The sequence below is a fragment of the Biomphalaria glabrata genome, chromosome 11 (genome assembly GCF_947242115.1).
Source record: "Biomphalaria glabrata chromosome 11, xgBioGlab47.1, whole genome shotgun sequence".
Taxonomy (NCBI): domain Eukaryota; kingdom Metazoa; phylum Mollusca; class Gastropoda; family Planorbidae; genus Biomphalaria; species Biomphalaria glabrata.
In genome coordinates this window covers 20089588-20115150 of record NC_074721.1, presented here as the reverse complement: position 1 = coordinate 20115150, position 25563 = coordinate 20089588, and the positions used below count along the sequence as shown (strand labels likewise).

The window sequence follows — 25563 nt, the reverse complement described above, 5'->3', positions numbered from 1 at the left end:
ATAGAAATTATACTTAAAACATAATTATTACAAATGTGAAACATGCATCCACTGGATTTACATTCAACGCTTCGATTTATCGGACTTTATGAAGGCCTATATCCTTTTCCTTAACTAAATAGAATATGGCATTTATCGTGCACACATTAGAGCTGAGTAGAATTTATTTCGGGGATATAAAAATGTTTTGTATTACGTATGGGCTGGGAAGAGAGGCGGTGGACATTCTCAGACAAATTAGTTCTGGGAATTTGCGAAGCCGTTCAAGGGGAGAGTATTCTAAATAGAGTCAGTGGGATGGGGAGAGGAACTGATCAGAACAGCCTTGATTTTTTTTTCTATCGATCTGTCGGTCGTTGGGTGGCTCAAAATAGACATGATTTCACTCCATGGGTTCACACAAAGGTTAAATTCCTCTTGGTACAGTGACGTTTCTATAGTAGGACTTATCAATGGCTTTAGAAAATAGTTGGCCTCGACCTTCAGTCAAGTTCCATCAAAGAAATGAAAAGCTTGAACTTTGTTGAACATCATAGGAAATCTAAAATTATATCTTAGCTAAGAGAGCTAAAATACTAAGGTAGTGCCGGAGATTGACTATATGAAGATTATGCCTTGTATAATCAGAGCTGATGGAAAGAAATCAATGCTTTAAATAGCTAAAGACGCGGCGGGGGCTTTACTAAATCACTTTATTCGTATAGCTATTAGTGACACCACTTTTTTGAAATGGTTGAAGACTACTCTCATCAAATGTTTACTTGCAATTAACCCCTGTAAAAGCAACTTTTTTTTTTTTGGTTAGATTAAGAAATCTTATAATTTAATATCATTTTCCCCATCAAAGATGATTTCATAACACTCCGTGTGTTTACTTCATAACATAGCACTCCATATGTTGTACTTTATAACATAGCACTCCATGTGTTGTACTTCATAACATAGCACTCCATGTGTAGTACTTTATAACATAGCACTCATTATGAAGTACTTCATAACATAGCTATCTATTGTATTACTTCAAAACATAACACTCCATGTGTAGTACTTTATAACATAGCACTCCATGTGTAGTACTTTATAACATAGCACTCCATGTGTAGTACTTCATAACATAGCACTCCATGTGTAGTACTTCATAGCATAGCACTCCATGTGTAGTACTTCATAACATAGCACTCCATGTGTAGTACTTTATAACATAGCACTCCATGTGTAGTACTTTATAACATAGCACTCCATGTGTAGTATTTCATAACATAGCACTCCATGTGTAGTACTTCATTACATAGCACTCCATATGTTGTACTTTATAACATAGCACTCATTATGAAGTACTTCATAACATAGCTATCTATTGTATTACTTCAAAACATAACACTCCATGTGTTGTACTTTATAACATAACACTCCATGTGTTGTACTTTACAACATAGTACTTAATGTGTATTACTTCATAACTCAGCACTCCATGTGTAGTACTTCATAAAATAGTTCTCCAAGTGTAGTAATTTATAACATAGTACTCCAAGTGTGCTACTTTATAACATAGTACTTCAAAACATAGCATTAGTTGTGTAGTACAGCACTACAAGTGAAGTACTTCATAATATAGCACTCCAGGCATCATACTACTAGCACAACACTCAAGTTGTATTACTTCATAACACAACTTTCCAAATGTAGTATTTTTGAACACAACACTCAAGTTGTATATAGATGTAAGATTTCATAACAAAACACTTTTTGGTCCTTGCTGTCAAATAAGTTGACTTATTATTATGATTTGTGAAAAACAACATTTGGATAATAGACGTAGGAATCTCTAAAGCTTCAAAGAATTTTTTCCCCATCAAGGATGACATTGTTTTCTGTTTTTATTTGTCTTGGTTAAAAAAAAACAATCTAGACATTTTTGATAATGAAAGAACTTTCACAGATGCTAGTTTTGTGTTGTTGTTTTTTTTTAAAGTAACAAATAGCTTACTTCTTGTTTAGAGCACCTTCTCTCGTCTCAAGAAATTGTATTGGTTTGTATTCTTCACCTGCTCTGTTGACAGTTCAAAATCATGCACTTCACAGCCTGTTTCCCCCTTTCTCTGTCCTATAATCACACTCTCAGTGAAACCAGTGTACTTAAAAAACTTTCTTTTCAAATAGAAAACTCAAGAAAATCAAGTTTGGCCCAGAGATATTTTATGGAGACAATCCAGATGTTGTGCCCTACGTTCAGTTGTCTCCCCTGGAGGATGAAATTGTTGCTAGTTACACTGGCCCAGACTCTGGATTGGCTTTTGCTGAGGGCTACACAGAAAATAGTAAGTTTAGATACCTGTAATACAAGATAGATAATAGGAACAAGTTTAGATACCTGTAATACAAGATAGATAATAGGAACAAGTTAAGATACCTGTAATACAAGATAAATAATAGGAACTAGTTTAGCTAGTACAAGGCAAATACATAAACCTTCAAATTAATAAGATAAGATTATACAATTCTAATGCACTGCCTTCTGGTTAATAAGTTCATATAATGCAAGATAAATACACTGTCAGCAGATGAATTTTGAAAAATTTCAAATATATCTCTTATATGGAGGTCATTGTAAAAATTGTGTAGAGAGTTTATCTATTGAAAATTTGAAATTTAAGTGTTTTTTAGCAGCCCCCGTAAAGGGAAAAAGCCGCTATTAGGTTTGTGCAAAATGTCCGTCTGTCACACTCAGATCTCGAAAATTAGAAGAGATATGAAAAATATTATTTCACCATTAAATGCGGCTTGAAAAGTTTAGGTGCAACGGCTACTTTTGGTTTTCTAAAAGCAATCCGTTTAATTTATAAAATTAATTATGCAAGCAATTTTTTCATAAAAATACACCAATTCTAAAACAAGTACGTAAATGTAAGGGAGGCAATGTTACAATATGCTAACAAAGATGGACAATTTCTGTGTATTTTCAGTATCACTAAGTCAAATATATTTATAAAATGTACAAGAAATGTTTACAACAAATATAAATAATAGTTAAAGGTGTTTTTTCTGGTCAACTAGCTGCTATAATTAAAAGAAAACATTTCTTTTTGTTTATAAAGGCTAATAATGCACTTTATATGTAAATATGTTGCACATTTTTTAAAATGGACTTTTTATGCAGCGACTTTTGTGCAGTAGCGTAACCTTGCAACATGCTATGGTGCTAAACCAATTCCAACTTTTTAAAAAAAATCAGATTTTTTTTCTTTTTTTTTTGTTTAGTGCCCCCATCCGAATAAAAAAAGCTTATTTTTGTGCGGTTTGTCTGTTGGTTGGTCTGTCTGCCACGATTAGATTAACAAATAACACTAAAAGCTATGGTAAATCTGTTTTAACCTTTAATTTTTCATTCAGGAATATTGCAATAGTTTTAAGTATCTATAATAGATTGTTCCGGATATTTTGTGAAAAACAAATCAATGCCAGATAATATTTGTTTGCTCTTCTAACTTATATTAGATTTTATTTCCATACTTAAACATTGCAATAAACACATGATCTTTAATACATTGTTCCGGTTTTTAATGTAAATAGCATATAAATGCTAAACAAAAATATCTATACTGATTTATATTTCACTAACTACTATAAATTTGTTCCGGATATTGTTTTATAAAAAATAAATTATGTCAAATGATTGTTTGAAATCGCATAATTGACTAATATTACACTTATTTTCTTTGACACTAGGTCACTATAGTTTATTTATCAATATCAATTGTTCCGAATTTTTAACTTAAAACAAATTTATGTCAAATGACTTTATTTTTTTCAAAAATATCGACTATATTTGTTAAGGATTTTAAAATAAAAAAGTAATTTACTAGAAATGAATATTGAAAATCACTTTTTAGACTTATTTTATAGTTCATTTTTGCTGAAACTTAATAAAAGGTGTTTAATCGGTAAAGAATGTTCCGGATTTTGTTTTGAAAAAGAAATCGACCTACATTACTTTAATTTTCTTACAAATCGTTGCCAAAAATGATCTGAATTTTATATGAAAAATCTAGTAACGCTAATAAATATTTGAAATCCCTCTTCTAATAAATAAAACAAATAATTTTTTCATTTACAAAAATTGGTTGTTCCGGATTTTTTATGAAAAATATTTTAATTCTTTTTATGTCTTATATATCTTATATTAAGATATGTAATATCGCACTTCTCTCTTACACTACATTTAACTTTCTAGCTAAACGTTAGAAAATCTAATTATCGTTAATATTATGTTCCGATTTTTAAGGAAAACACTTCCTAACACTAAAGTATGGTTTGAAAATCTCTCCATAAGGCTATGGTACATCTAATTTTCATAACAGACCATCCCACAAATTTAATTAATGGTATTTGATTAATCTGGAATTCTTACTTTCTCTCACTATAAATATATAAACATCCAGAACAATCTATTATTTAACTATAGTGTTTCCGAAGAGAAATTAAATTTTAATCAGATTTTCAATAGCTTTTAGTCTTTTTTTTTCTCGCTATTAACATGACGGACAGACAGACTGACAGACAAAACAAAAAAAAGGGTCTTTAATCCTTTTCTATATATGTTATATACATATTTAGTCTAACTAGCCCATCAAATGAAATGCTAAAAGAAATCACTCAGTGCACCAATGTCTATGAACCCTCGAGAAGCTGCTCGTATAGAAGACATTTTTTAGTCTAACTAGGACGTGTGACGTAATGGAATTTTTTTTCCTTTGACATCATATGGAATAAATTCTTTAAATGAAATGCTAAAACAACTCGGTATAGTAATGTTTATTAAACCTCGTAGTGTGACTCGCATTTTAAAAAGACATAATAGCTAGGTTTAGATCTAATCTAGATTTTTTATACTAGATCTAGATTTTTTTTTTACACTAGAGCTAGATTTTTTTACACTAGAGCTAGATTTTTAAAACTAGATTAAGATTTAAGCTCTAATTAAAATCATTGTAGAATCTAGATCTAGAATTTCTTGGTCTATTTTAGAATGTTTGTTGTTTTACATGTTTCTGATGTTCCTTCAGAGTTGTAGTCCAAACGTTCTGCAGGACGCCGGGGATGGGAGCAGGCAGGATTTGAACCTGGGACCATCGATGACAGTCCAGTGCGCAGTCAGCCATGATTTAGACTAGATCAGGGCTGGCGAACCTTTTTCAGTCCGAGTGCTAATTAATTTCAATTTAAAAACAATGAAGATTGTTGCGTGCCTAGTAGGTCTACTAGTGACACCGCTATATAAAAGAAGTGCTACAACCAGTAATTCAACTGCATGTATAAAAACAGCTTAGTAACAATATTACTTGTTTATTCAATTTTATTATCCTGACCTACAGATTTAGGGCAGGTCAATCAGTGCGACTTCTGCTGTTGTGTGGTAGACGATAACAGTTTGATATCTGGTGTATACCGTGTATTCTTCAAAGTTACACACGCCGCACTTAGTTCATCGGTCAAGCAACTTCTGGCATCTGATTTAATATAATTCATTGTAGAAAATAAAGATTCACATGAGTAAGTAGACGAGAAAATTGACAGAATGGATGTTGCTACTTTTATCAGAGAATTGAAAGTTTTAGGCAGGTCATTCCAAACTTGAAGAATCTCATTTTCTGCTAATATCTGAGGTTCTAATGATCCATTTAACCGTTCACGTTCAACTAATTCAAGTCGTATTCGTAAGTCAATAAATTTCTGTCTCCAAATTGCGCTGGACTGAAACTCAACAAGTTGCATTTCAAAGTCGTGTAATCCCATCCAAGAAAACATGGTCAAATCCAGAGTTTCAAAATCTACTGTATCTGGATATTTTATAAATTTGGAAGTGTACTAGAATTTTCGAAATTGTTCAAAACGCAGTGAAAATTGTTCAGTCGTTGTGTCAGTTATCTCTAAAAACAATCTTTTCTGAAAATCTTTGCCGGTAGTATCATGAACTTTTAAATCATCATAAAATTTCTTCAGTTTGTTAAAATATTTTAATTCTTCCTTCTCTATGTCACGTTTGTAAATCTTCAACTTTTTCTCAAATGCTGTTAAGAGGTCAAATGCCTGATCGACAGATTTTCCGAAACCTTGCAACTTCGTATTAAGTTCATTTAAATGGGATGAAAAATCGGTAAAAAACATTAGTCTGATAAGCCAGTCAACATTTGTCAATTCTGAGCAATTTTGTTTGTTATCATCCATAAAGATTCGAATTTCATCAAGGCATTCCACAAATCGTTCCAGAACGTGACCTCGGCTTAGCCAACGTACGTTGTTGTACATTAATAAGCCAGAGTAACTGGACTGAACTTCATTTAGCAGCTGTTCAAATTTTCTCTTATTCAAAGCACGGGCAGTAATGAAGTTTACGGTTTTTGTTACACATTTCATAATGTCTTCAAGTTCCTTTAAGCCGTTTTTTGAACATAGGGCTTGTTGGTGCACAATGCAGTGAAAAGTTATTAGTGGGTGTCCAACATGTCCTGTAAACAAAGTAACGAAACCTTTATTTTTTCCAGTCATACTTGGAGCACCATCAGTTGTAATAGAAACTATTTTTTTGAGATCTACACCTGCATTTCTGAGTTCAGTCACAACAGTTTGACATATATCTGCACCTGTTGTTGTCGTTGGTAAAGTTGCTAATTTTATTAGTTCTTCGTGTATTTCATTTCCTTTGCTATATTTGGCAATGATGGCTAGTCTAGCGGACAATGTCACATCAGTACTTTCACCAAGGCAAATAGAATAGGCTTGACATGCATTAATATCCTTCTTTACTTGGTCTTGAATATTAACGTGCAATTTCATAACTCTTGCTTTAACCGTGTTTCGGCTTATTGGCAAATCCTTTATTCTCTGAATGACTTTATCCTTGTTTTGAAAGTCTTCAAACAAATAAGACGCACATTCTAACATTGCTTCCTTGATATATTCACCGTCACTTAAAGGTTTTCAATGCTTAGCTATAATTTTTGAAACTTCAAAACTTGCAGCCACTAAGTTAGAAGAACTTTTAACAAAGTTTACAAAAGAACTGGATTGTGAAATCGCTTTTTTTAACTCACACGATAGATGTTCTTTTTGCTCATCCTCGCTTTTGCCTAAAAGCCAGCTGTGATTGGACTCATAATGACGTTTTACTGATGATGTCCGACAAACAACACTTTCAAAACATATGGCACATAAGGCCTTGTTTTCTCTGTGAATCATTCTATATCTTTCAGTCCACCACTCTTGAAAAGGTCGGCCACTTCCTTCTTCTTCATTTAGTTTTCTTTTTTTATTTTTGAGAATGACATGTTATGGTAATTATTCTGATAAAAATTTATTGATGGCAACGCTTTCAATATCAACAAAATGGCAGAAGCTAAGGAGATCTCGTTCAAATACAAGATTTGTCTTGAAAAAAATTTATTATGCCCTATGCTCCCCAAATGAAACAGTCATATGAAAATAATTATATGGGATATGATCCACTAGCGCTTCTTCCATATTATTTACAGTTCTCGGAAATAATTGAATGTTATTAATTATGGTAATTTGAGATATCCGTGTTTTTAAAAAAAAACACATTTCTTAATATCATCGTCGTCGCGTGCCACACAAAATCGTTTTGCGTGCCACCTTGGGCACGTGTGCCATAGGATCGCCAGCCCTGGACTAGATCAAGATCTATAATTTTAATTTCTAGACTTAAAGTGTAGATTTTTATTTCTTAAGTCTAGATTGTCAATATGTCAATATTGCAATTTTATAAAATACTAAAACTAATCTACTATTTTAATATTTCATATTGCAATTAGTCTATTAATTGATTATCTAGTGTGTTTTTGTTTTACATAAATCTTATTTCAATTACATCTACATTATCCCAAATATATTTTTTGTATCTAGATCTAGTAGATATAGATATTGAGAGTACTAAATTAGAAGTTTAATTTAGGTAGATCTACATCCTCATTCTAGTTCCATTTAAATGAAAATGCTCAATACCAAAAGATTATCTAAAGTTGCTCTTCTGACATATTGTACATATCAGGTAGTTGTCATTCCGTAATGTGTAGGTATATTATCAATAATAGGCTATTAGTTTGTCATTAGGTTATGAGCAATGCCTGGTCGTGCAGCTAGCGTGCAGGACTGATTATCTCTATGGTCTCGGTTTCATACCCTGCTCGATGCCATCCTCCGTTGTCCAGCGGGAGATTTTACATTAAAAAAAATTTTTTTACAACACCAAATGAATCTTTGAAACATTATTACTTTTAACAATCAAAACAAAATCACGTCTTGAATATTCCTTGCGAATATGCGGATCCGACAGGGATCCGTCCGTCTCCCACGGGGGCCACCTCTGAGTTTGTGTGGCAACACAAACTCTCTTTGTAATCTTGTTTTCTTTTGATTTATGTTTTTTATAACTAGAATCAATAAAACATTAGAAAAAGTTTGTATTTTTGTTGTGTGTCTCACTCATCTAGATTATTATGTCAACCAAGTGGCTGGAGTTAGAGACTGGAATTTAAGACAGCAGCAGGCTTATGGGATATGCATATCATTGTATGAGCAGCACCCTATCAGTGGCAAAATTTCTGGTGAGCTGTTATTTTATTTATTAAAGATTAGAGCTTTTTAAGGAAAAGAATAAAAGAAATGATTTACTGGATGATTTATTAAATTCTCCTTTATATTTGACCATCATAGTTATACAATGTTATTTTTTTGATAAAGTATTGTACAAGAAGAAGAATGGCATATTAAGAAGCAATTAAACTCTACATCAGGTGTTCTCAGTTGAATCCCAGTGATGGTTGAAATAAAGAAGCAATTAAACTCTGCATCAGGTGTTCTCAGTTGAATCCCAGTGATGGTTGAAATAAAGAAGCAATTAAACTCTGCACCAGGTGTTCTCAGTTGAATCCCAGTGATGGTTGAAATAAAGAAGCAATTAAACTCTGCATCAGGTGTTCTCAGTTGAATCCCAGTGATGGTTGAAATAAAGAAGCAATTAAACTCTGCATCAGGTGTTCTCAGTTGAATCCCAGTGATGGTTGAAATAAGAAATTCATATTTTTAGGGACACGAATATGTCCACACATTTTTTTTGACAGTTGCAGTAGTTGTCCATGTCATAAGACACTCTTTAGAACCACTAGTGAAAGATGACATTTACATCCTCGTTGACTTGTAGGTCTAGAAGGAAAAAACAAACTCTCTTACACTTGGATTGGTGGCAATTGATAGAAAGATGTTTTATTAGTTCTTAGTCTTAACTAGATTTTAATTATGCTGTTGTTGCAAGTGAATTTTAGTACTTTATTTAACATTTTAATACACAACTGATCTCACCTTTTATTTCATTAGGAGAGCCAATAGCTGACTGTTTTGCACTGTGTGCTAGAAGAAACAACACCATACTGATGGTGGCAGATGGTGTGAACTGGGGTGAGAAGTCTCGTCTAGCTGCTCGCTGTGCTCTGTATGGCAGTATGAAATATCTCAACTATAAAATATTTGAAAGGAAGCACAAACCAGAAAATACTCAGGTTGGCTGGATACGATCATGGGCACTATTTTCTTTTATTATGACTGTAGCCTAACAATATTTAATATAATTGCTAAGATTACCTTAATTAAAAATTAATCTGTTTTGACCTAATTCTAATTATGATTGAAAAAGTTGTACAAGCTTTTAATGACTATAGTTGAAGAGACATATTAGTTTGATTTTATAATCCAGTTTTTCTTCTTCTGGCTCTCATTGTTATAATTAATTATAGCTTTTTATATAGCGCTACTTTCATGCTTATAGCATGCTCAGAGGGCTATGGTCCAATCTCATTTATGGACCAGTGGTGGGGAGGGGGTATCTGGGAGAAGGTTTTTCTGTGCTGCCTTTAGGCGCTCAGTAAACACAACTCTGCTCGAATCTGGTGTCGAACCTCGAGCCCCTTTCATAGGTAGCCAAGCCAAGTTCAAACGTACTTAGCCACTTGACCACGCTTCCACTGGAAGCTGTTATGCTGGAGGGTTCATATGACTAGTCCAATATCTCAGCTCAACTGCTGCAGTAGTTGCCTTATCAGGCAGCTCTCCATATACATTTTTTTCTATGGGTTTTTTGGGGCCAGTATCTGGTTGGGACCTCTTGATGGAGAAAACAGTTTTGAATTTGGAATTCTCAGGGGACACTCCCCAAGGGCAAATTTCACTAGTTCCAAGTTTCAGTTTCTGGACAAATGTGTTGTCTCATTCTGCTGTGTCCAGTCCTGATGTGAAAAATTATACATTGATCATAGGGATAGCTTAAAATAAGTGTTGTCTTTCTTGAAATTTGGATAAGAGCATATCCATTTTTGGTTTATTCTATCTACTATCTGCTGTTAGTTTCTCTTTGCTTAAGAGTAGGGCCTACAAGGAAAAGAAACAAATGCATTTACATTACCTCCCTTCCCTCTGTCCTTCATTAGCAGCAGTTCAACTTCTTTCTAATGTACTGTTAAGTTTACACTTGCTTTTGACACAATTCATTTTGGTGAGTTTTAACAAGTAACAAATATTAGTTGGGAAATATCAATGCCTCCACCCTCAAGCATTTATCAACACACATTCTTGTCATCCATTTTATTTAATCAACTTAAACTATATATACTGTTATAAACTAATATACAGTTATTTTTTTAGTGATGTATTGAGTTAGTTAAAAGACATTTTTATGTAAATATCACTAAGAATATGTACTTCTATAAAGGTAATATAAAATGTTCCCTTCCAAAAAAATATTTTGAGTGTGCATTTATTTTCCTTTTTACAAAATAGTTGGTTTTTTTTTACTAGTAGGGTTTGCAGGGAAACAAAATGTATATTTCACTTAATTTTCTTTATGAATCTTTAGGTCCTAAAACATGTTTTAGTTTGCAATATTGTATTTTATTAAATAATCTTTAAAAAATATTTATGTTCTTTTTCTGTATCTTTATAATAAAATGCATTCTTTTTTTGTCCAGGATGTAGTTAGACACTTAAGAAAAGCTCTGGATGAAGCACACAGGGCCATCATGGCCAAGGAAGGAGGCCTGACAACATTGTGCCTGTGTATGATTTGCCCTGTGGATAACTCTGACCAAAATGCTGTGTGCTGTGTCAACGTAGGGGACAGCTTTGCCTTCATTTATTCAACCAATCAGGGTATCAGGGAGGTGACCATAGGCTCACATGATGTGGGCAGTGAAAGAGATATACGTGATGCTGGTGGCGCCATCGGCCCGGTAGATGGGCAGAATCCTGAGCTGCACAACCTGACATGCTCCGTCACATTCTGCCACCATGGGGACATAGTGTTCCTTACTACCGATGGAATCTCTGACAATTTTGATCCGGTTGTGACTAAAATTGCTCTCCCACAGAGAGCCAATGATTCCAACTTTAACAGTAAAGAGAAGTACAACTCAAATGGCAGCTTGAAATTCAAGCCAGAGCTGAGTCCAAAAGAGAGACATGTTTATGCATTAAAGGAGATGGAAAGAGTGGTCCATGAGTATGAACTGGTGACAGAAGAGGCTTGTTCTGCTCAGTCATTCTGTGGTGCACTGTTGCAGCATGTCTTGACTCTCACAGATGACAAAAGAAAAATAATAGAAAATCCTGCCATATATGCAAAAAGAAAAATGACAAAAAAGGACAGGCAGTCCAGGGACTCAGAAATAGTAGAAAAAATGTCTAAAGCTCCTGGCAAGCTGGACCATGCTTCCATAGTGGCTATTGAGATAGGTGCTTTTGGGAAGCCTGTGGATGACAGTGCTTCAGCAGTTGCAGTGAATGCCACAAGAGTGACTTCCCCTGCTGCAGTCAGGACAGTTTCCTCACCTAGAACAATTCCAGACTCTCCTCCAACTCCAACCAATCTCCCACTCTGTGGATCTGTGCCGCTCTCACCTTCTAGTAACCACTCCAAGAAATCTGGCCCAAGAAAGTTGTTTGCCAAATTAAGAAGCTTACCCTCATCTCCTACGTCTCCTAATCCCCCTGTCCTCTCCTCGTCTGTGCCAAACCAACCCTCATTTAGGCCCTTTTCACCTCCACCTCCTCAGCGTCAACCTTTGTCACCTGTCAACAACTCAACCCCAAAGTCCCCAACAAAGGTGGAAGCTAACTCAGAGTCCAGGAAAGGTCTGGATCTTCAGTTCTCCCCTAGGAAGTTTCCCAAACGATACCACCGTAGTAAGACTGAGGAACTGCGCACCCCTACCTCCCCATCTATTGCAGAGTCTCCATTAGAAATAGACGTCTCACCTCAGCCACCGAGGACACGATCTCGGCCAAGGTCTTGTATAACTTTTGAGTCCAGTGTTTAGAGGGCATGGTAGCATGTTAAGTTGGGGCTGTTGGCACAGTTTTATTTTATCTCCTTGTTGTTGAAAGCTTTTTTGTGTGTGTGTGTGTGTGTGTGTTTGTATTTTGAAATGTGATCCAGCTGTGTGCTCAGTGTTTAGAAGCATGTTACAGTTGTTTCCATTAGGTATTGGTCTATTTGACAGCTGAACAAAACAAATGTATTCTCACACTTGTCTCAGTTCACTTGTACTATTATTTTATCTGTGTCCTTAGCTGGCACATGATGCTTTGTTTCTAAATATTGTTATATGTGCATGTCTGGAAAGCATTGTGCTTCTCTTTCTGCATTACATATATATTCGCCCCTCTGCATACTGTTTAGTAATGAAGTCACTGCAATTTTGTTTTGATTACTTCTAAAACTTGCTAAAAAAAATTTTTTTTGGGGGGATATATCTTACTGATATATATTGCAAAGATTTTTTCATTAGGACATTAAGAAAAAAGAAAAATTCTTTATTTATAAGAAACATATAAGTCATTACAATGTTAACAAAAAAATCTAGAACACAAGTGTGATAATTTTGCTTTTAAATTGCTTGTATAACATTACAATGATTGGTAGATAGTGAATGCAGAAAATAAATAGCTTCAAGATTTTTAACTCAAGATAGTAACTATTTAACTAGCTATTTCTTGTTTACTATAGAATTAACATTTACTTTTGTGCCAGACATAAGAAAAAAGCATTTTTACTTGATGAAATAGTATTTTTATTTGCAAAGATTTCAAGAGAAAAAAAAAATTTGATAAAATAGTATTTTTTATTTACAAAGATTGATGAGAAAAGAGTCCTTGTAAACACAACAAATTTCCATAAGGATCAATAAAGCAGTCTTAGTCTTAGGGAAAAAGAGGGGAAAAAATTACTTTTGACTTAATGAAATTGTTTTCTTGTTATTTGCAAACTTTTAAAATTCTTTTCTTCATTTTCTGTTCCTCTTCTGATCTTATAATAATAGAGCTGAATAATCCTTCTGATCCAATCAGTATGTGATGCATGTCTCCATATTTTCTTTTTGTTTATTGAGTAACACATTTTATCCTTTTTTCACTCAGCTTACTTTTTTATATTTACTTCCCTTAGGCCATACTATTTACACATGTTTAGAATTGTATTTACTTTGTTACCACATTAGTTTGTGCAATTTATTGTTGAGAATTACAAACAAAATTCAGCTCAAGTATTTTTCTTGTATACTTTTACATATACGTATAGATACAACTGACTTGATTGACACAGGGTAAACTGGCAGCTATTTGATTTCTTGAACAATATATGAATTCTTTATGATGTATCATTTGTAGCACATTGACATATATAAGTATCAATTATTAGTTCAAACTTAAAGATTGCAAATAATCTATAATACATATATACAGAATATATATATAAAATATATTTATACATGATATAAACCAGTGATGCCCAAAGTACGGCCCGCGGGCCGACGTGGTTTCATCCGGCCCGCCGAAACGTCGGCACAAAAGTAGAAAATCCTCACCCCTTCAAAAATGTTAGGGCTCTCACTTTTTCTCTGATGGATTGTAAAAAAATAACGATTGTGTGTTTATGAGTTTATGAAATGGGACTCTGAATGTAGAATCTACCAAGAAAAGTGAATGTATCTTTTTTGTGGAACATGATAATAAGCCAACATATTTGTTTTGTAAAGAAAGTCTGGCTGTTTCAGAAACAACAACATATACAGCGGCATTATAAAACAAATATGAAGACCTTTTTAGTTTGAGCCGAGTATAAAAAAAAGATTGGTCAAACTACGCCTAGAGATTGGAGGATCGATGGGAATATCAATCAAAAAGAGACAAGAAAATAAGTTGGTGGTAAAGGTAGCTACAATGTCGCTCACATTTTAAGTAGAGAAATGAACCCATTTTTAGACACGTAGAAAATGATAGACTTTAAATATCTCATTAATTAATACTAGATCCAATTTTTCAAATAGTTTCAGGTGAATTTGGATTTCATTTTTTTACCTTTTTGTTGATGTGGCCCGCGACACGCATGTCGAAAGTTAAAATGGCCCGCAGGTCGAATTCGGTTGAGCATCACTGATATAAACCATGAAAGCCAGGCAGCAACAACTCTTTAATTATGTTCAAGTTGGGGTAATTGTTATTTATCATTAATACCAAGTTTCTGTTGATTCTTACTTTCTTTTTAATATCTGACAGCACTTGGGAATAAATTCTATCAATTCTTACTTTCTTTTTAATATCTGACAGCACTTGGGAATAATTCTGTCAATTCTTACTTTCTATTTAATATCTCACAGCTCTTATGAAGAAATTCTGTCAATTCTTACTTTCTTTTTAATATCTCACAGCTCTTATAAAGAAATTCTGTCAATTCTTACTTTCTTTTTAATATCTCACAGCTCATATGAAGAAATTCTGTCAATTCTTACTTTCTATTTAATATCTCACAGCACTTGGGAATAAATTCTGTCAATTCCTACTTTCTTTTTAATATCTCACAGCTCTTATGAAGAAATTCTGTCAATTCTTACTTTCTTTTTAATATCTCACAGCTCTTATGAAGAAATTCTGTCAATTCTTACTTTCTTTTTAATATCTCACAGCACTTGGGAATAAATTCTGTCAATTCTTACTTTCTTTTTAATATCTGACAGCACTTGGGAATAAATTCTGTCAATTCTTACTTTCTTTTTAATATCTGACAGCTCTTATGAAGAAATTCTGTGGCTTTGATACACATCACTTATGAAGAAGTTATGTTCATTTGTACTTCTCTACTTAGTATTGCATATCACTTATGAAGAATAATTCAATTACAAAATTACAGCTAAATAACTCCTTTTTCTCAAGGTTTAGAAAAAATAAAATAGAACAGATGACACAAACACTGTTAGCAATATATAGGCCTATATATTTTCTAGTCCAGTTTCTACAAACTCATTTCAAGCTGCAAAAGAACATTAAGTCTGTAAGAGTCACAGTATTGGGTCTAACAGGATTGTGTCTAGTTCTCTCTCTCTCCTCTCTTTACCAATAATGGTGAGTGTTTACAAATGAAGCTTTATGTTATTTTTCTTTTTATATTTTTCTCAGGAGTTTTTAAAAGAATTGCGACTTCAAGGGAACTCACTGGAATTGTAAATAAACAATGCATGCTTTCAATTGATTGGTTTGAGGGCTAGGAGCTTTTATAACATTTTTTATTTGGTATCTGGTCATCAAAAGGAGAAAAAAAAAAGCATGACTTATGCTCCAGTCTCAAGTGGCACACTTACTCTGTCCTGACAGCACTACTGTTTAGATTATAGACCTGTTTCCTCTTTACTTTCATGAAAATATAGATTTAAAAAAAATATTTATTACTTTTTTTTTTAAATTGATGGGCAACAGTAGTGCATTTCAAATTTATCCCATATCATTTTTTATATACATTTTGATATTGTATATTATATATATCTATATATTACCTGTCTTTATTTGAAAGCCTAGAATACTCTTAAATAAGTCGATTGGCTGTCATATGTATACATAGAACTATATCTGTGATCTTTTCAAACTTCAAATATTTCTGTCTCTACATTTTTCTTGGTACTTGTACAATCTGTCTCCAAACTTGACATAATTAACAAATATATTTCAAGTATTCACTGTGAGTCCTTGACTAAATGTTCTACAATTGTGATAGCTATGTTTTGTGTTCATTCTCTCTTCCTTTTCAGACATTTCAAAACCTATCCAAAGTAGTTAATAGTCTTAAGACAGACAGCTCATAGTATTTGTAGTGTATGGGTTTTCTTTGCTACTTTCTCTAGTGCATGCATGTATTAGGTGTTGCATCTAGCTACAGAAGCTCATTGAAATGTAGTGGCTTATTGTTATAACTTTATTTTGACTTCTTACTTTACTTAAAAAGTTATACATTTGTAAAAAAAAAATAATGCACAATGGCAATATAATTGAAATCAAAACTTTCAGAAACTTGAAAACTAAAAGTTTTAATCTTCTGTTTTTTATTTTATTGTCTACAATTCATTATTGTCATTCTATTTTCTGGCATGGATTCATTATTACATGTCATCTTAGATAATTAAAAGTTTTACTAGAAAAATAATTTTATTTTGGTTTTTGTTTTTTTCAAGTAGCTAGCTTTCTTTTTTTTTTCTTTTTATTAAAAAAATATTTGTTTGTTTTGATCCAGTATTAAATAACACCCAAGTCTATGTAAGGAGAGAGTCAGGTAACAGTATTGATGACTCTAGTGCTAAACTCATCTCATAAACAAGAAAATATGTTAAACTTGTACACAAGAAAAAATTGCTAGTGTTTAGTTCCAATATAATTTGTACAAAATGTGTACTCTTTCTCTACACAGATATTAGCAAGATCCTTACTTGGCACCTTCAGGGATACTTACTACCAAAGAAAATGATGGAGTCAGACATGTAGAGCAAGAGCTTCAACTACAGTCTTTGTGTAGTGAAGACATATACAAGTAAAGACAAGAAGAATATTTATGGAAGAATACAATAATAGAACATCTTTTAATTCACCATATTGTAGTCATGTTTGTTTTGCTCAAGAAATTCCACAACCAGAATGCAGAAATGAGTGATAATTCTAGTTTGCCTATTTCAGACTATTTATTTGTCCAGTAAAATAATTAAATTATTATTTGAATCTATAATTTTTGTTTTACCATGTTTAGACACAATGTCTTTTTCATAACCCATTTTCTGGGTTGTAGCTTCAATTTTTAGTATGTTGTGCCACTGTCTTTAAACTAATGTAGTTCATCTCTTCATAGTGCATTTGCTTAAAACTCTGAATAAAATTTTACATTAAAATAAAATGATCATTTAGAAGCTACCTTCATGATGCCAAGTCTGAGAGTTGAGTGTAATTATGTGAATACATTGAAATGTTAACAAAATAGATGACGTAACTCCCTAAGAAATATTTTTTTTAATGTTCACAAAATAATGGATTTGTAGATTTAAAACATTTATAATAACTGTAATTATTTCTTACATGATGAATTTATTGAATAGAAAAAGATTTTTTCCTTAGTTCTCATTGATATCTTTGTCCCCAGTCACCCTTCACAATGCTAGCTCATTACTGAAGTCATTTGGCTCAAACATGGATAGACACATGCATATATTCATGTGGATCTATAGCCATTATTTATTTAACGGGGTTATGTTGGAATTTATATCCATTTCCTGGACAAAATAGATGTAGCAATGCTTAAATCAAGTCCATTTATGTTTTAAATTATTTTATTTGTGTTTTTATTTCTCTATAACTACAACATGTGATCTAATCAATCTATAATATTTTGTTTTTCAATCTTCATTTTATCACACAAAAAAAGGCTGTGCTTACTTGTGAAAAGAAAAATATTAAGACAATTGTTATCAAATTATTTCACTAGTGATTCAGAAAGTCAATCATGAGTGTTAGTGACTGATTTTGTCTTTTTTTTTTTTACATTAAAATACATTAGAATGTCTTTTATCTATGGTGAATTATATAGAATTCTCTTGAATTAAACCAAGTATAATTGCTGAATACATAGTGGGTTTTTGATTTTCTTGTTAAGAACAAACTTTGTTGTTGATAGTTTCTTGAAATAATTTCAAATAACTTGGCTTGTTATTGGTGGATCTTTATTAGTTTATGATATCAATGTTTATTAATAAAATATAAAATATTGATAAACTAGCTCAGTTTGAATGAGGTGAAGGCTCAGGGAGGGAAAAACAATTTCAATGGGAACTTCTCTACTAAATTATAAGAAAAGTTTGAATACAAATTAGTACATGTACTGAAGAGTGGAGGCCACTGTAAATGGCATGAACATTTTCTGATGAATGAATTCAATCAGGGGCAATAAGGAGAGTGTTTATTATCTGATAAAAATAATAATTGAAAATAGCTTTACAAGCTCTCAAATTGAATTGATTTTATTGAAAATCCTTGTAAATAGTAACTAAATTGTGCATGACTTACTGACCTTCCCAGTGTGGCTAACAAACCACACTGTCAAAACCCTGTGGTAAAAAAAAGTTAGGTCTTGATTCCACTTGTGTACATGTTCCATCAAGTCATTTGGTCTACATTTCTCTACTTTAAGAATTTAATTTTTTATTTTAAACCTAAGTAGATTTATCTCTTATACCGGTATAAGTAGTAGCAGTATATACTGATAAAAATGATATGAAATATGAATTACACTAGATGCATTGGTATTAGATTAAAAACATAATATGTGCTGTTCCTTGTATAATATACAAAAGATTATTTGAAGTGTTTCAAACTTGTCACTGCAAACAAATTAGACTTGAATGAAAACATAAGCAATAAGACAACTCAGACTACTTGATCATTTTAAGACAATCAAAGTTGTTTTTTTTTCTTAACTCTTTTTGCCTTTGTTACATTTAGAAAAACCTTTGGATCATTTGTTCAAGTTTTATTATTTGTGAACTCATCCATTTCTACATTTACTAATAACCATATCTTTATTGTAACATTTATAGATCATTTCAAAGTTGTGATAGCAAACCAAAGCTCATTTATTTAAATCATTGTACATATGTTATTGTAGAGTGGAGTGGTTTATTTTGTGGATGAATAATACATTGGCTCATTGATATTTAATTTGTATTACTATATTCTGTGCTCTTTGTGCTACAATACAATTTTTATTTTAGGTTTTGTTTAATTGTTTCATACTTGGGACTATGCTTTCTTTAATTTCATCAAAACATAATTAATCTTTTTCTTTTTATGCAGAACTTCAAAATGTTTTTACACATTGAATAATTTTCTATCTAAATGGTTAAAAAAAGATTTGTCTGATTTATCTAGTCCTTTGAACACTGGTGACATTGAGATTCCATTCTGATTGTCTGTCTACTGAAAAGATACCAGATCATTAGAAGAAAATATTTTAATTCAAACAACCTTAAAACACTGTTTGACAGCGTAGATCCTGAGAAAGTACTGAGTTTTACTCCTGGGAAGTAGTACTGACTGATAAAATTGAAGAAAGTTTATTTTGGACACACAATAGATTCTTATTAACAAAAAATTTTAATAGATGAATTATCTACTTATTTTAACACTTACAAATTAACTATAGATTTTAATGTTCCAACTGTACGTGTTGAATAGAGGAGTAGGTCTTAGAAGGACTAAGGGCAGGACATACCGCTAGCCTAAATTGTGCCGAGGTGCCATAAAATCTAAATCTGATTGTCTGTCACCAGTAGCAGTCATCTATATCTTACTTTAATGTATAAAGTTTTGGATTTTTTTTGTCTCCATGTAAGTTTTTGGTTCTTTTGATCGTGTTTCTAAAATGGTACCTTAAATATAATTAGTATTAAAATATTTCATTGTTATTTCTATTCAGTTTTAGCTTGCCCTCAATATAATAAGGTGAACATTGTTAACATGGTCTTTTTTCAGTGACTAAAGCATAGCAGTAGAAGTTAAGATGAACTAGAATTCATTGTATGTTAAACTTTGTTACAATTTTTTTTCTTAGCATTTTTCAATATGTGCCAATGTTTTATAATAGAAATATGTCTAGGTAAAAATTTGGTTGTGAAACATGTTTAGTTACATAAGAGCTTTGATCTCTCATTTTGGCTACATAATGCACAGTTACATTTGAGGCTTTCATTTTGTAATTGTTAATATTTCATACGCTAGGTGTTTACTTGTAGCTAAATTGAACTAGTTAACTAGGTTAAAGTAAAGTAAGTACACTTCAGACCTTGTGCTCTATAGGGAAGAGGACATAAAGGACATCTTTTTCTGTGGCCTTTCCTTTCTTACTGTCAGGTGCCCATCAGAATTAGGTGGACTTCATTCCCACTCCCAGTGTTCACAGAATTGTGAACCTGAGACCACTTGGTTCAGAAGCCAAACACTTCACCACTCAGCCACCATGTCCCATTTTATCATTTTAAATAAACTGAGGGAATTAATTCATCCTGTTGCATAACATATAGTGATATGTGTCTTCAACTGAATTGTGATGACATACAAGTGTGATATAGTTACACTATGTAAAGAGGAAAAGAAAACACCATCAGAAGCAGAAGAGTCAAATTATTTAATTTAATAATAGAACCTTAATCTAATAATATGTTTCTAACAGTGCATTGCATTGACTCTCCTGTTATAAAAGTTTTTTGAGGCAAAAACTAAACTTTTCACTTGAGAACTAGACTAAGTAGAGTTAACATTAAACAATAGTATAGTTATAATCCTCAAATATCAGGTCAGGTACACACTGCATTTTGGGTAAAAATAATATTTATTGGCAAGTGTTTGATTCCATCTTAAGAATCAACAATAATGTTCATTTAGGCAAATAAATAGGTGAAATGTGAATTTGGTCAAGCTGTGAGACATGATTCATTGGCCAAAATCTTCTTGATGTGAAAAAAAGATCTGGTTGGACTTATTTACTGATACTCTCAAAATAGGTCTGTTTCTTGATGCTCTTAAGATAGGCCAGTTTCTAGAGCCACTCAATAGTATGAATGTTAATAGGGAAAGACACAAAGATAAAGGCACATCTCATTTTCCATATGCTAGACCAAATTTGTATAAATACTGAATCAGCCAAGGAAACCAACGACTTGGCAGAGTTTAAGTCATTGAATATGCAGTGACCCAGGGACACACATAGGACGTAAATATTTTCTTTTTTGAGGTAACATTTGTATTTTATAAGATAAGCTATAATTATATGCACCCCCTTGTACAAGTTGAAGGGTCATGTGAAGAAATGAACTTTGCAGTATTTTTGTAACAAAAATTATTTCAACCAAATTGTTCTTACTAGTAAGCATCTACCACATTGACATTGTCAACTAATTAACTAAATATTATTCAACAAGTGTTTTAAATAGATGAATTGTACAGACAAGATTTGTACTCTCAAGTATTAGATCAATGAGTTATCATGTCAAGTGATTTTTTTTTTAATATCTTGTTTTTTAGTTTAATTTTTTTTTAAATTAATAAAATCACAAATTACTGGGTATTTTATGTAAGTTAAAGGAAACTGCTGTGCCTTTGTGTCTATAACTTAATGATAGTGTCAAGTTAGTGAAGTATCTCTATCCTTTACCATGAGTCATGGCAGATACAAAACGATGACTGATGAAGGATTCATGTAAGCAATCACTAAGAGTTGTTTAGTTTTGTATTGTTAGTGTATCACTTATAAACTTGACATCAATGGTTTAATCATCCTACATTTGATAACTATTTCACAAATGTGTCTCTTTGTAAGGACCTGCTGATGTTTTCACAGTTGAAATGTTCATTACTTTTTTTTGTTTACATTTATGTGACAAAGGTTTACAAAAACTTGACTAATTTTTTGTATGAAATGAAACAAACATAACTGAATGAAAGTAAAAAATAAATGCAAACATTTGTTGCAAAAAATAAAAGCTATTGTTACAATTGTAAAAGATGTAGCATAAAAAGCAGTAAAGCCTGAAAACAAATGTTTGATAAACTGACACTAGTGCAACATCAATTAGGGACTTCTCTAATTAATCATTCATAAGAAAAATGCTGGGAAACAATTGATTGCCAAAGAACTTTGTCTTCTTCATTGTGAATCTGTCCTGAATGTAATCACCTGAAAGTTGCTGTAGTGCTAGTCAAACTCACTGTTTCTTGTCTGCAAGAACACAAACATTCAGCTAATATTAGTCTTATCTACCATTCTTAGCTCTGCCTTATTATGGGTGTTATGCATTCTTGTGTTGCTTTAAGTTACATTGTATTTTCTTTACATGTGTATACGTGTTACCAAAATGAAACTTGTCAAACATGATAGAAGACAAAAGTGCTTGTGAAATAGAAGACTGCTTTGTATTTTGTTTGTAAGATCTAGTCATTGGTTCAGGTTTCAACTCATCTGCTTTGTTTACTAACCATTTAGTGAGGTCTGTGTTTCAAATATATGCTTTGTTTACTAACCCCTTAGTGAGGTCTGTGTTTCAAATATATGCTTTGTTTACTAACCATTTAGTGAGGTCTGTGTTTCAAATATATGCTTTGTTTACTAACCCCTTAGTGAGGTCTGTGTTTCAAATATATGCTTTGTTTACTAACCCCTTAGTGAGGTCTGTGTTTCAAATATATGCTTTGTTTACTAACCCCTTAGTGAGGTCTGTGTTTCAAATATATGCTTTGTTTACTAACCCCTTAGTGAGGTCTGTGTTTCAAATATATGCTTTGTTTACTAACCATTTAGTGAGGTCTGTGTTTCAAATATATGCTTTGTTTACTAACCCCTTAGTGAGGTCTGTGTTTCAAATATATGCTTTGTTTACTAACCATTTAGTGAGGTCTGTGTTTCAAATATATGCTTTGTTTACTAACCATTTAGTGAGGTCTGTGTTTCAAATATATGCTTTGTTTACTAACCATTTAGTGAGGTCTGTGTTTCAAATATATGCTTTGTTTACTAACCATTTAGTGAGGTCTGTGTTTCAACTCATTCAAATATTTGCTCTGTTTACCCCCCCCCCCTTCCCCACCATATGAATGTATTGTGTGATGCTGCTGCATTTGTACATTATGCAATTTTATTTAAGGTACATTTACACAACTTGATATGCCCATCTTCATAATAGCTTGCTGGTAATGAACATAGCTGGCTAGAAGCTGAGTTTAGGCAGAAAAAAATTCCTTTGAACTTTTCATTGCTATTAACATGCACAAACTGTAAGCGTTATATTATTTGTAAGAAATTATTTTGAAGATATATGGAGTTGTTTTTTCAACTTACACTTTGGTTATTGATCCTATAAACACCATCAAAATATTGGATGTTTTCAATTCTAATTAATGACGAAAGTTTGGCTGCACACATTTGAAGATTGTGGATATGTCTAAGTTACATATTGCTTGAAGAAAACACTTAGAACTCAATATTTAATTTTTCTTTTTGCTGACTTCTTTGTGGATTACTTTGACCAATGTGTCTTTGTGTTTCTTTGTGTGTATGATAGGGGTGTTCCTATTAGCATATATATTGGTCAGTTTGTGTGTGTATGTTAGGGGTGTTCCTATTTGCATATATATTGGTCAGTTTGTGTGTGTAATGTAGCAACCAAAACATTTATGTTTCTTTTGGAAGTGCCAAGAGAAATATTTATTTACTAGTTGTTCCCAAGTTTCTGTTTACAACTCAAAGCTTCTCCTGTTTGGTACTCAAAATGAAATAGAAATGTCTTACAGCTATTGATTGACTCTTTCACCCAGAAGACACTGAAGACACTATCATTGTTTGCAGTTGAAATGTTCAACATTTAATAAACACACACACAGAGGCCAGTGCACAATGTTAGCTCCACCATTGATTTAGTCTGTTATACTAGCACTAGAACATTTCTATAAGCACATCCTGACTAGGACTATATCTTATAACTACTTTCTATAAAAATAATTAGAATCAAGTGTTTTTTTTTTTGTGAAGTTGTAGATTAAATTGCACATTTTAATATAAATATGACAATAATATGTCTAATTTATTAAATAATTTTCTGTGTATTAAGACCATGAATTTATTTCTTAAAATAAGTTGTAATTGACAAGGTTATTTATGCTATCAATGTCTGTATATTCACTAGATGCATATAAATAATGAATGTTGTCATAGCAGCAGCTAACTTAATTAATCATACTAGATGGGCCCACACATGACAACTAACCTAATTAAGTATACTTGATGGGGCCCCACATGACAGCAAACGTAATAATGTATATTGGATGGGCCCACACATGACATCTAACCTAATTAAGTATACTGGATGGGCCCCCTATGACAGCTAACCTAATTAAGTATACTTGATGGGGCCCCACATGGCCTATTTATGGGAAAATAGCACCCATGTTGTCCTTCATTACCAGACATTCCCCCTAAGTTTGACCAAAGCTATTTATCAAGCAGCTCAGTTTGTATTGTAGTGTCTTGTTTGTTATCATCAATGAAAAACCAACATGAGTCAAGACTTGATTGTGTAGTCAATAATGAATTCAAACAGAAGTTTTACTTGGATCTATTTGTCGCTTAGTCTTAGTCCATCATCACTCTCTGCTGTATAGTACTGCCTTGATGTCGTAATCAGTTTGCTAATACTTAGACTCTGGTTGTCTTGTCACTTTGTAGTCTGTATTTCAACATGACTTCATTGAACTGTTTTTATGATCAATACAATTTTGATATATCCAGTTGCGTTACTTTTATCCTCTTTGCATGTAATAAAGATTATAAATGGCAAGAAAAATACAATTTGAACTATCAGACTAGATTCAACTAATTGTTGAGCAATTATTTTAATCCAAAAGAACTTGAACAAGATTACAAAGAGAGTTTGTTTTATATAAGATCCTAAACTCAAATACGAGCAATTTGTGAAGAACATCAGTCCTCGTGCTACTTAAGCAAATTATTTAACCGAGCATTGAGTCAAATACTTGAATTAATGAAATAATTCCGAATGTTGTCAAAGGATAAAAAAAAAAATCCACTTGGTCACAAGGCCTAGTTAGATTAAAAGTCTTTTTTAATACGTGACCGTTGACGAGGTTTAATGAACAATTTTTGTTCGAGTTCATATAGCATTGCAATTAGTGAAATCATTCCTATTGACGTCAAATTGAAACTAAAACTGTCCACCTTATCACATAACAGTACACGTGACACTCAAAATGTCTTTTTGAGCACAAAAGAGATGACAAGGGTTACGTGTCTTTCAGCGAATGTAATAGCCAATATACAGGCATATATTCAGAATCCCAAACCTCGGTGGGCTGCCTGGTCGTGCGGTATGCGCTCTGAACTGTCGATCAATCAAACTTCTCGATGGTCCCGGGTTCATACCCTGGTCCGCTGCCATCCCCTGTCTTCCAGCGGGAGGTTTTGACTAAGAACTTTGAAGGAAAATCCGAAACATGTCAAACATTTTAAAAACCTAATACAGATAATTAACTGTTTGGAATGGTTTAGTATGAAAATTATAAATAACTCAGAAGAGAGATTTTTATACAATCCCTTAGAGTTAATTATTGTTCCTACTAAAAAAAAATTCTTAA

The 25563-nt window shown here is 32.5% G+C and overlaps 1 protein-coding gene across 7 annotated transcripts in view; it reads left to right on the top strand.

The window, feature by feature from the left end:
• LOC106061694 (PP2C-like domain-containing protein CG9801) overlaps positions 1–24697 on the top strand; it is a 53719-nt gene extending 29022 nt beyond the window's left edge. For 4 of the 7 annotated variants that reach the window (XR_008773697.1, XR_008773694.1, XR_008773693.1 and 1 more), the window contains exons 3-7: positions 2161–2318; positions 8508–8621; positions 9391–9572; positions 11034–15557; positions 16793–24697. Coding sequence is in view for 2 of the 7 variants with exons in the window: in XM_056004246.1 (XP_055860221.1) it covers positions 2161–2318; positions 8508–8621; positions 9391–9572; positions 11034–12349; positions 15514–15523 (1780 nt within the window). In the remaining 5 variants the exon portion in view is untranslated. The remainder of the gene's footprint in view (positions 1–2160; positions 2319–8507; positions 8622–9390; positions 9573–11033; positions 15558–16792) is intronic. The other 3 variants (XR_008773696.1, XM_056004246.1, XM_056004247.1) reach the window with 3 other exon arrangements.
• Positions 24698–25563: the final 866 nt, after the last annotated feature.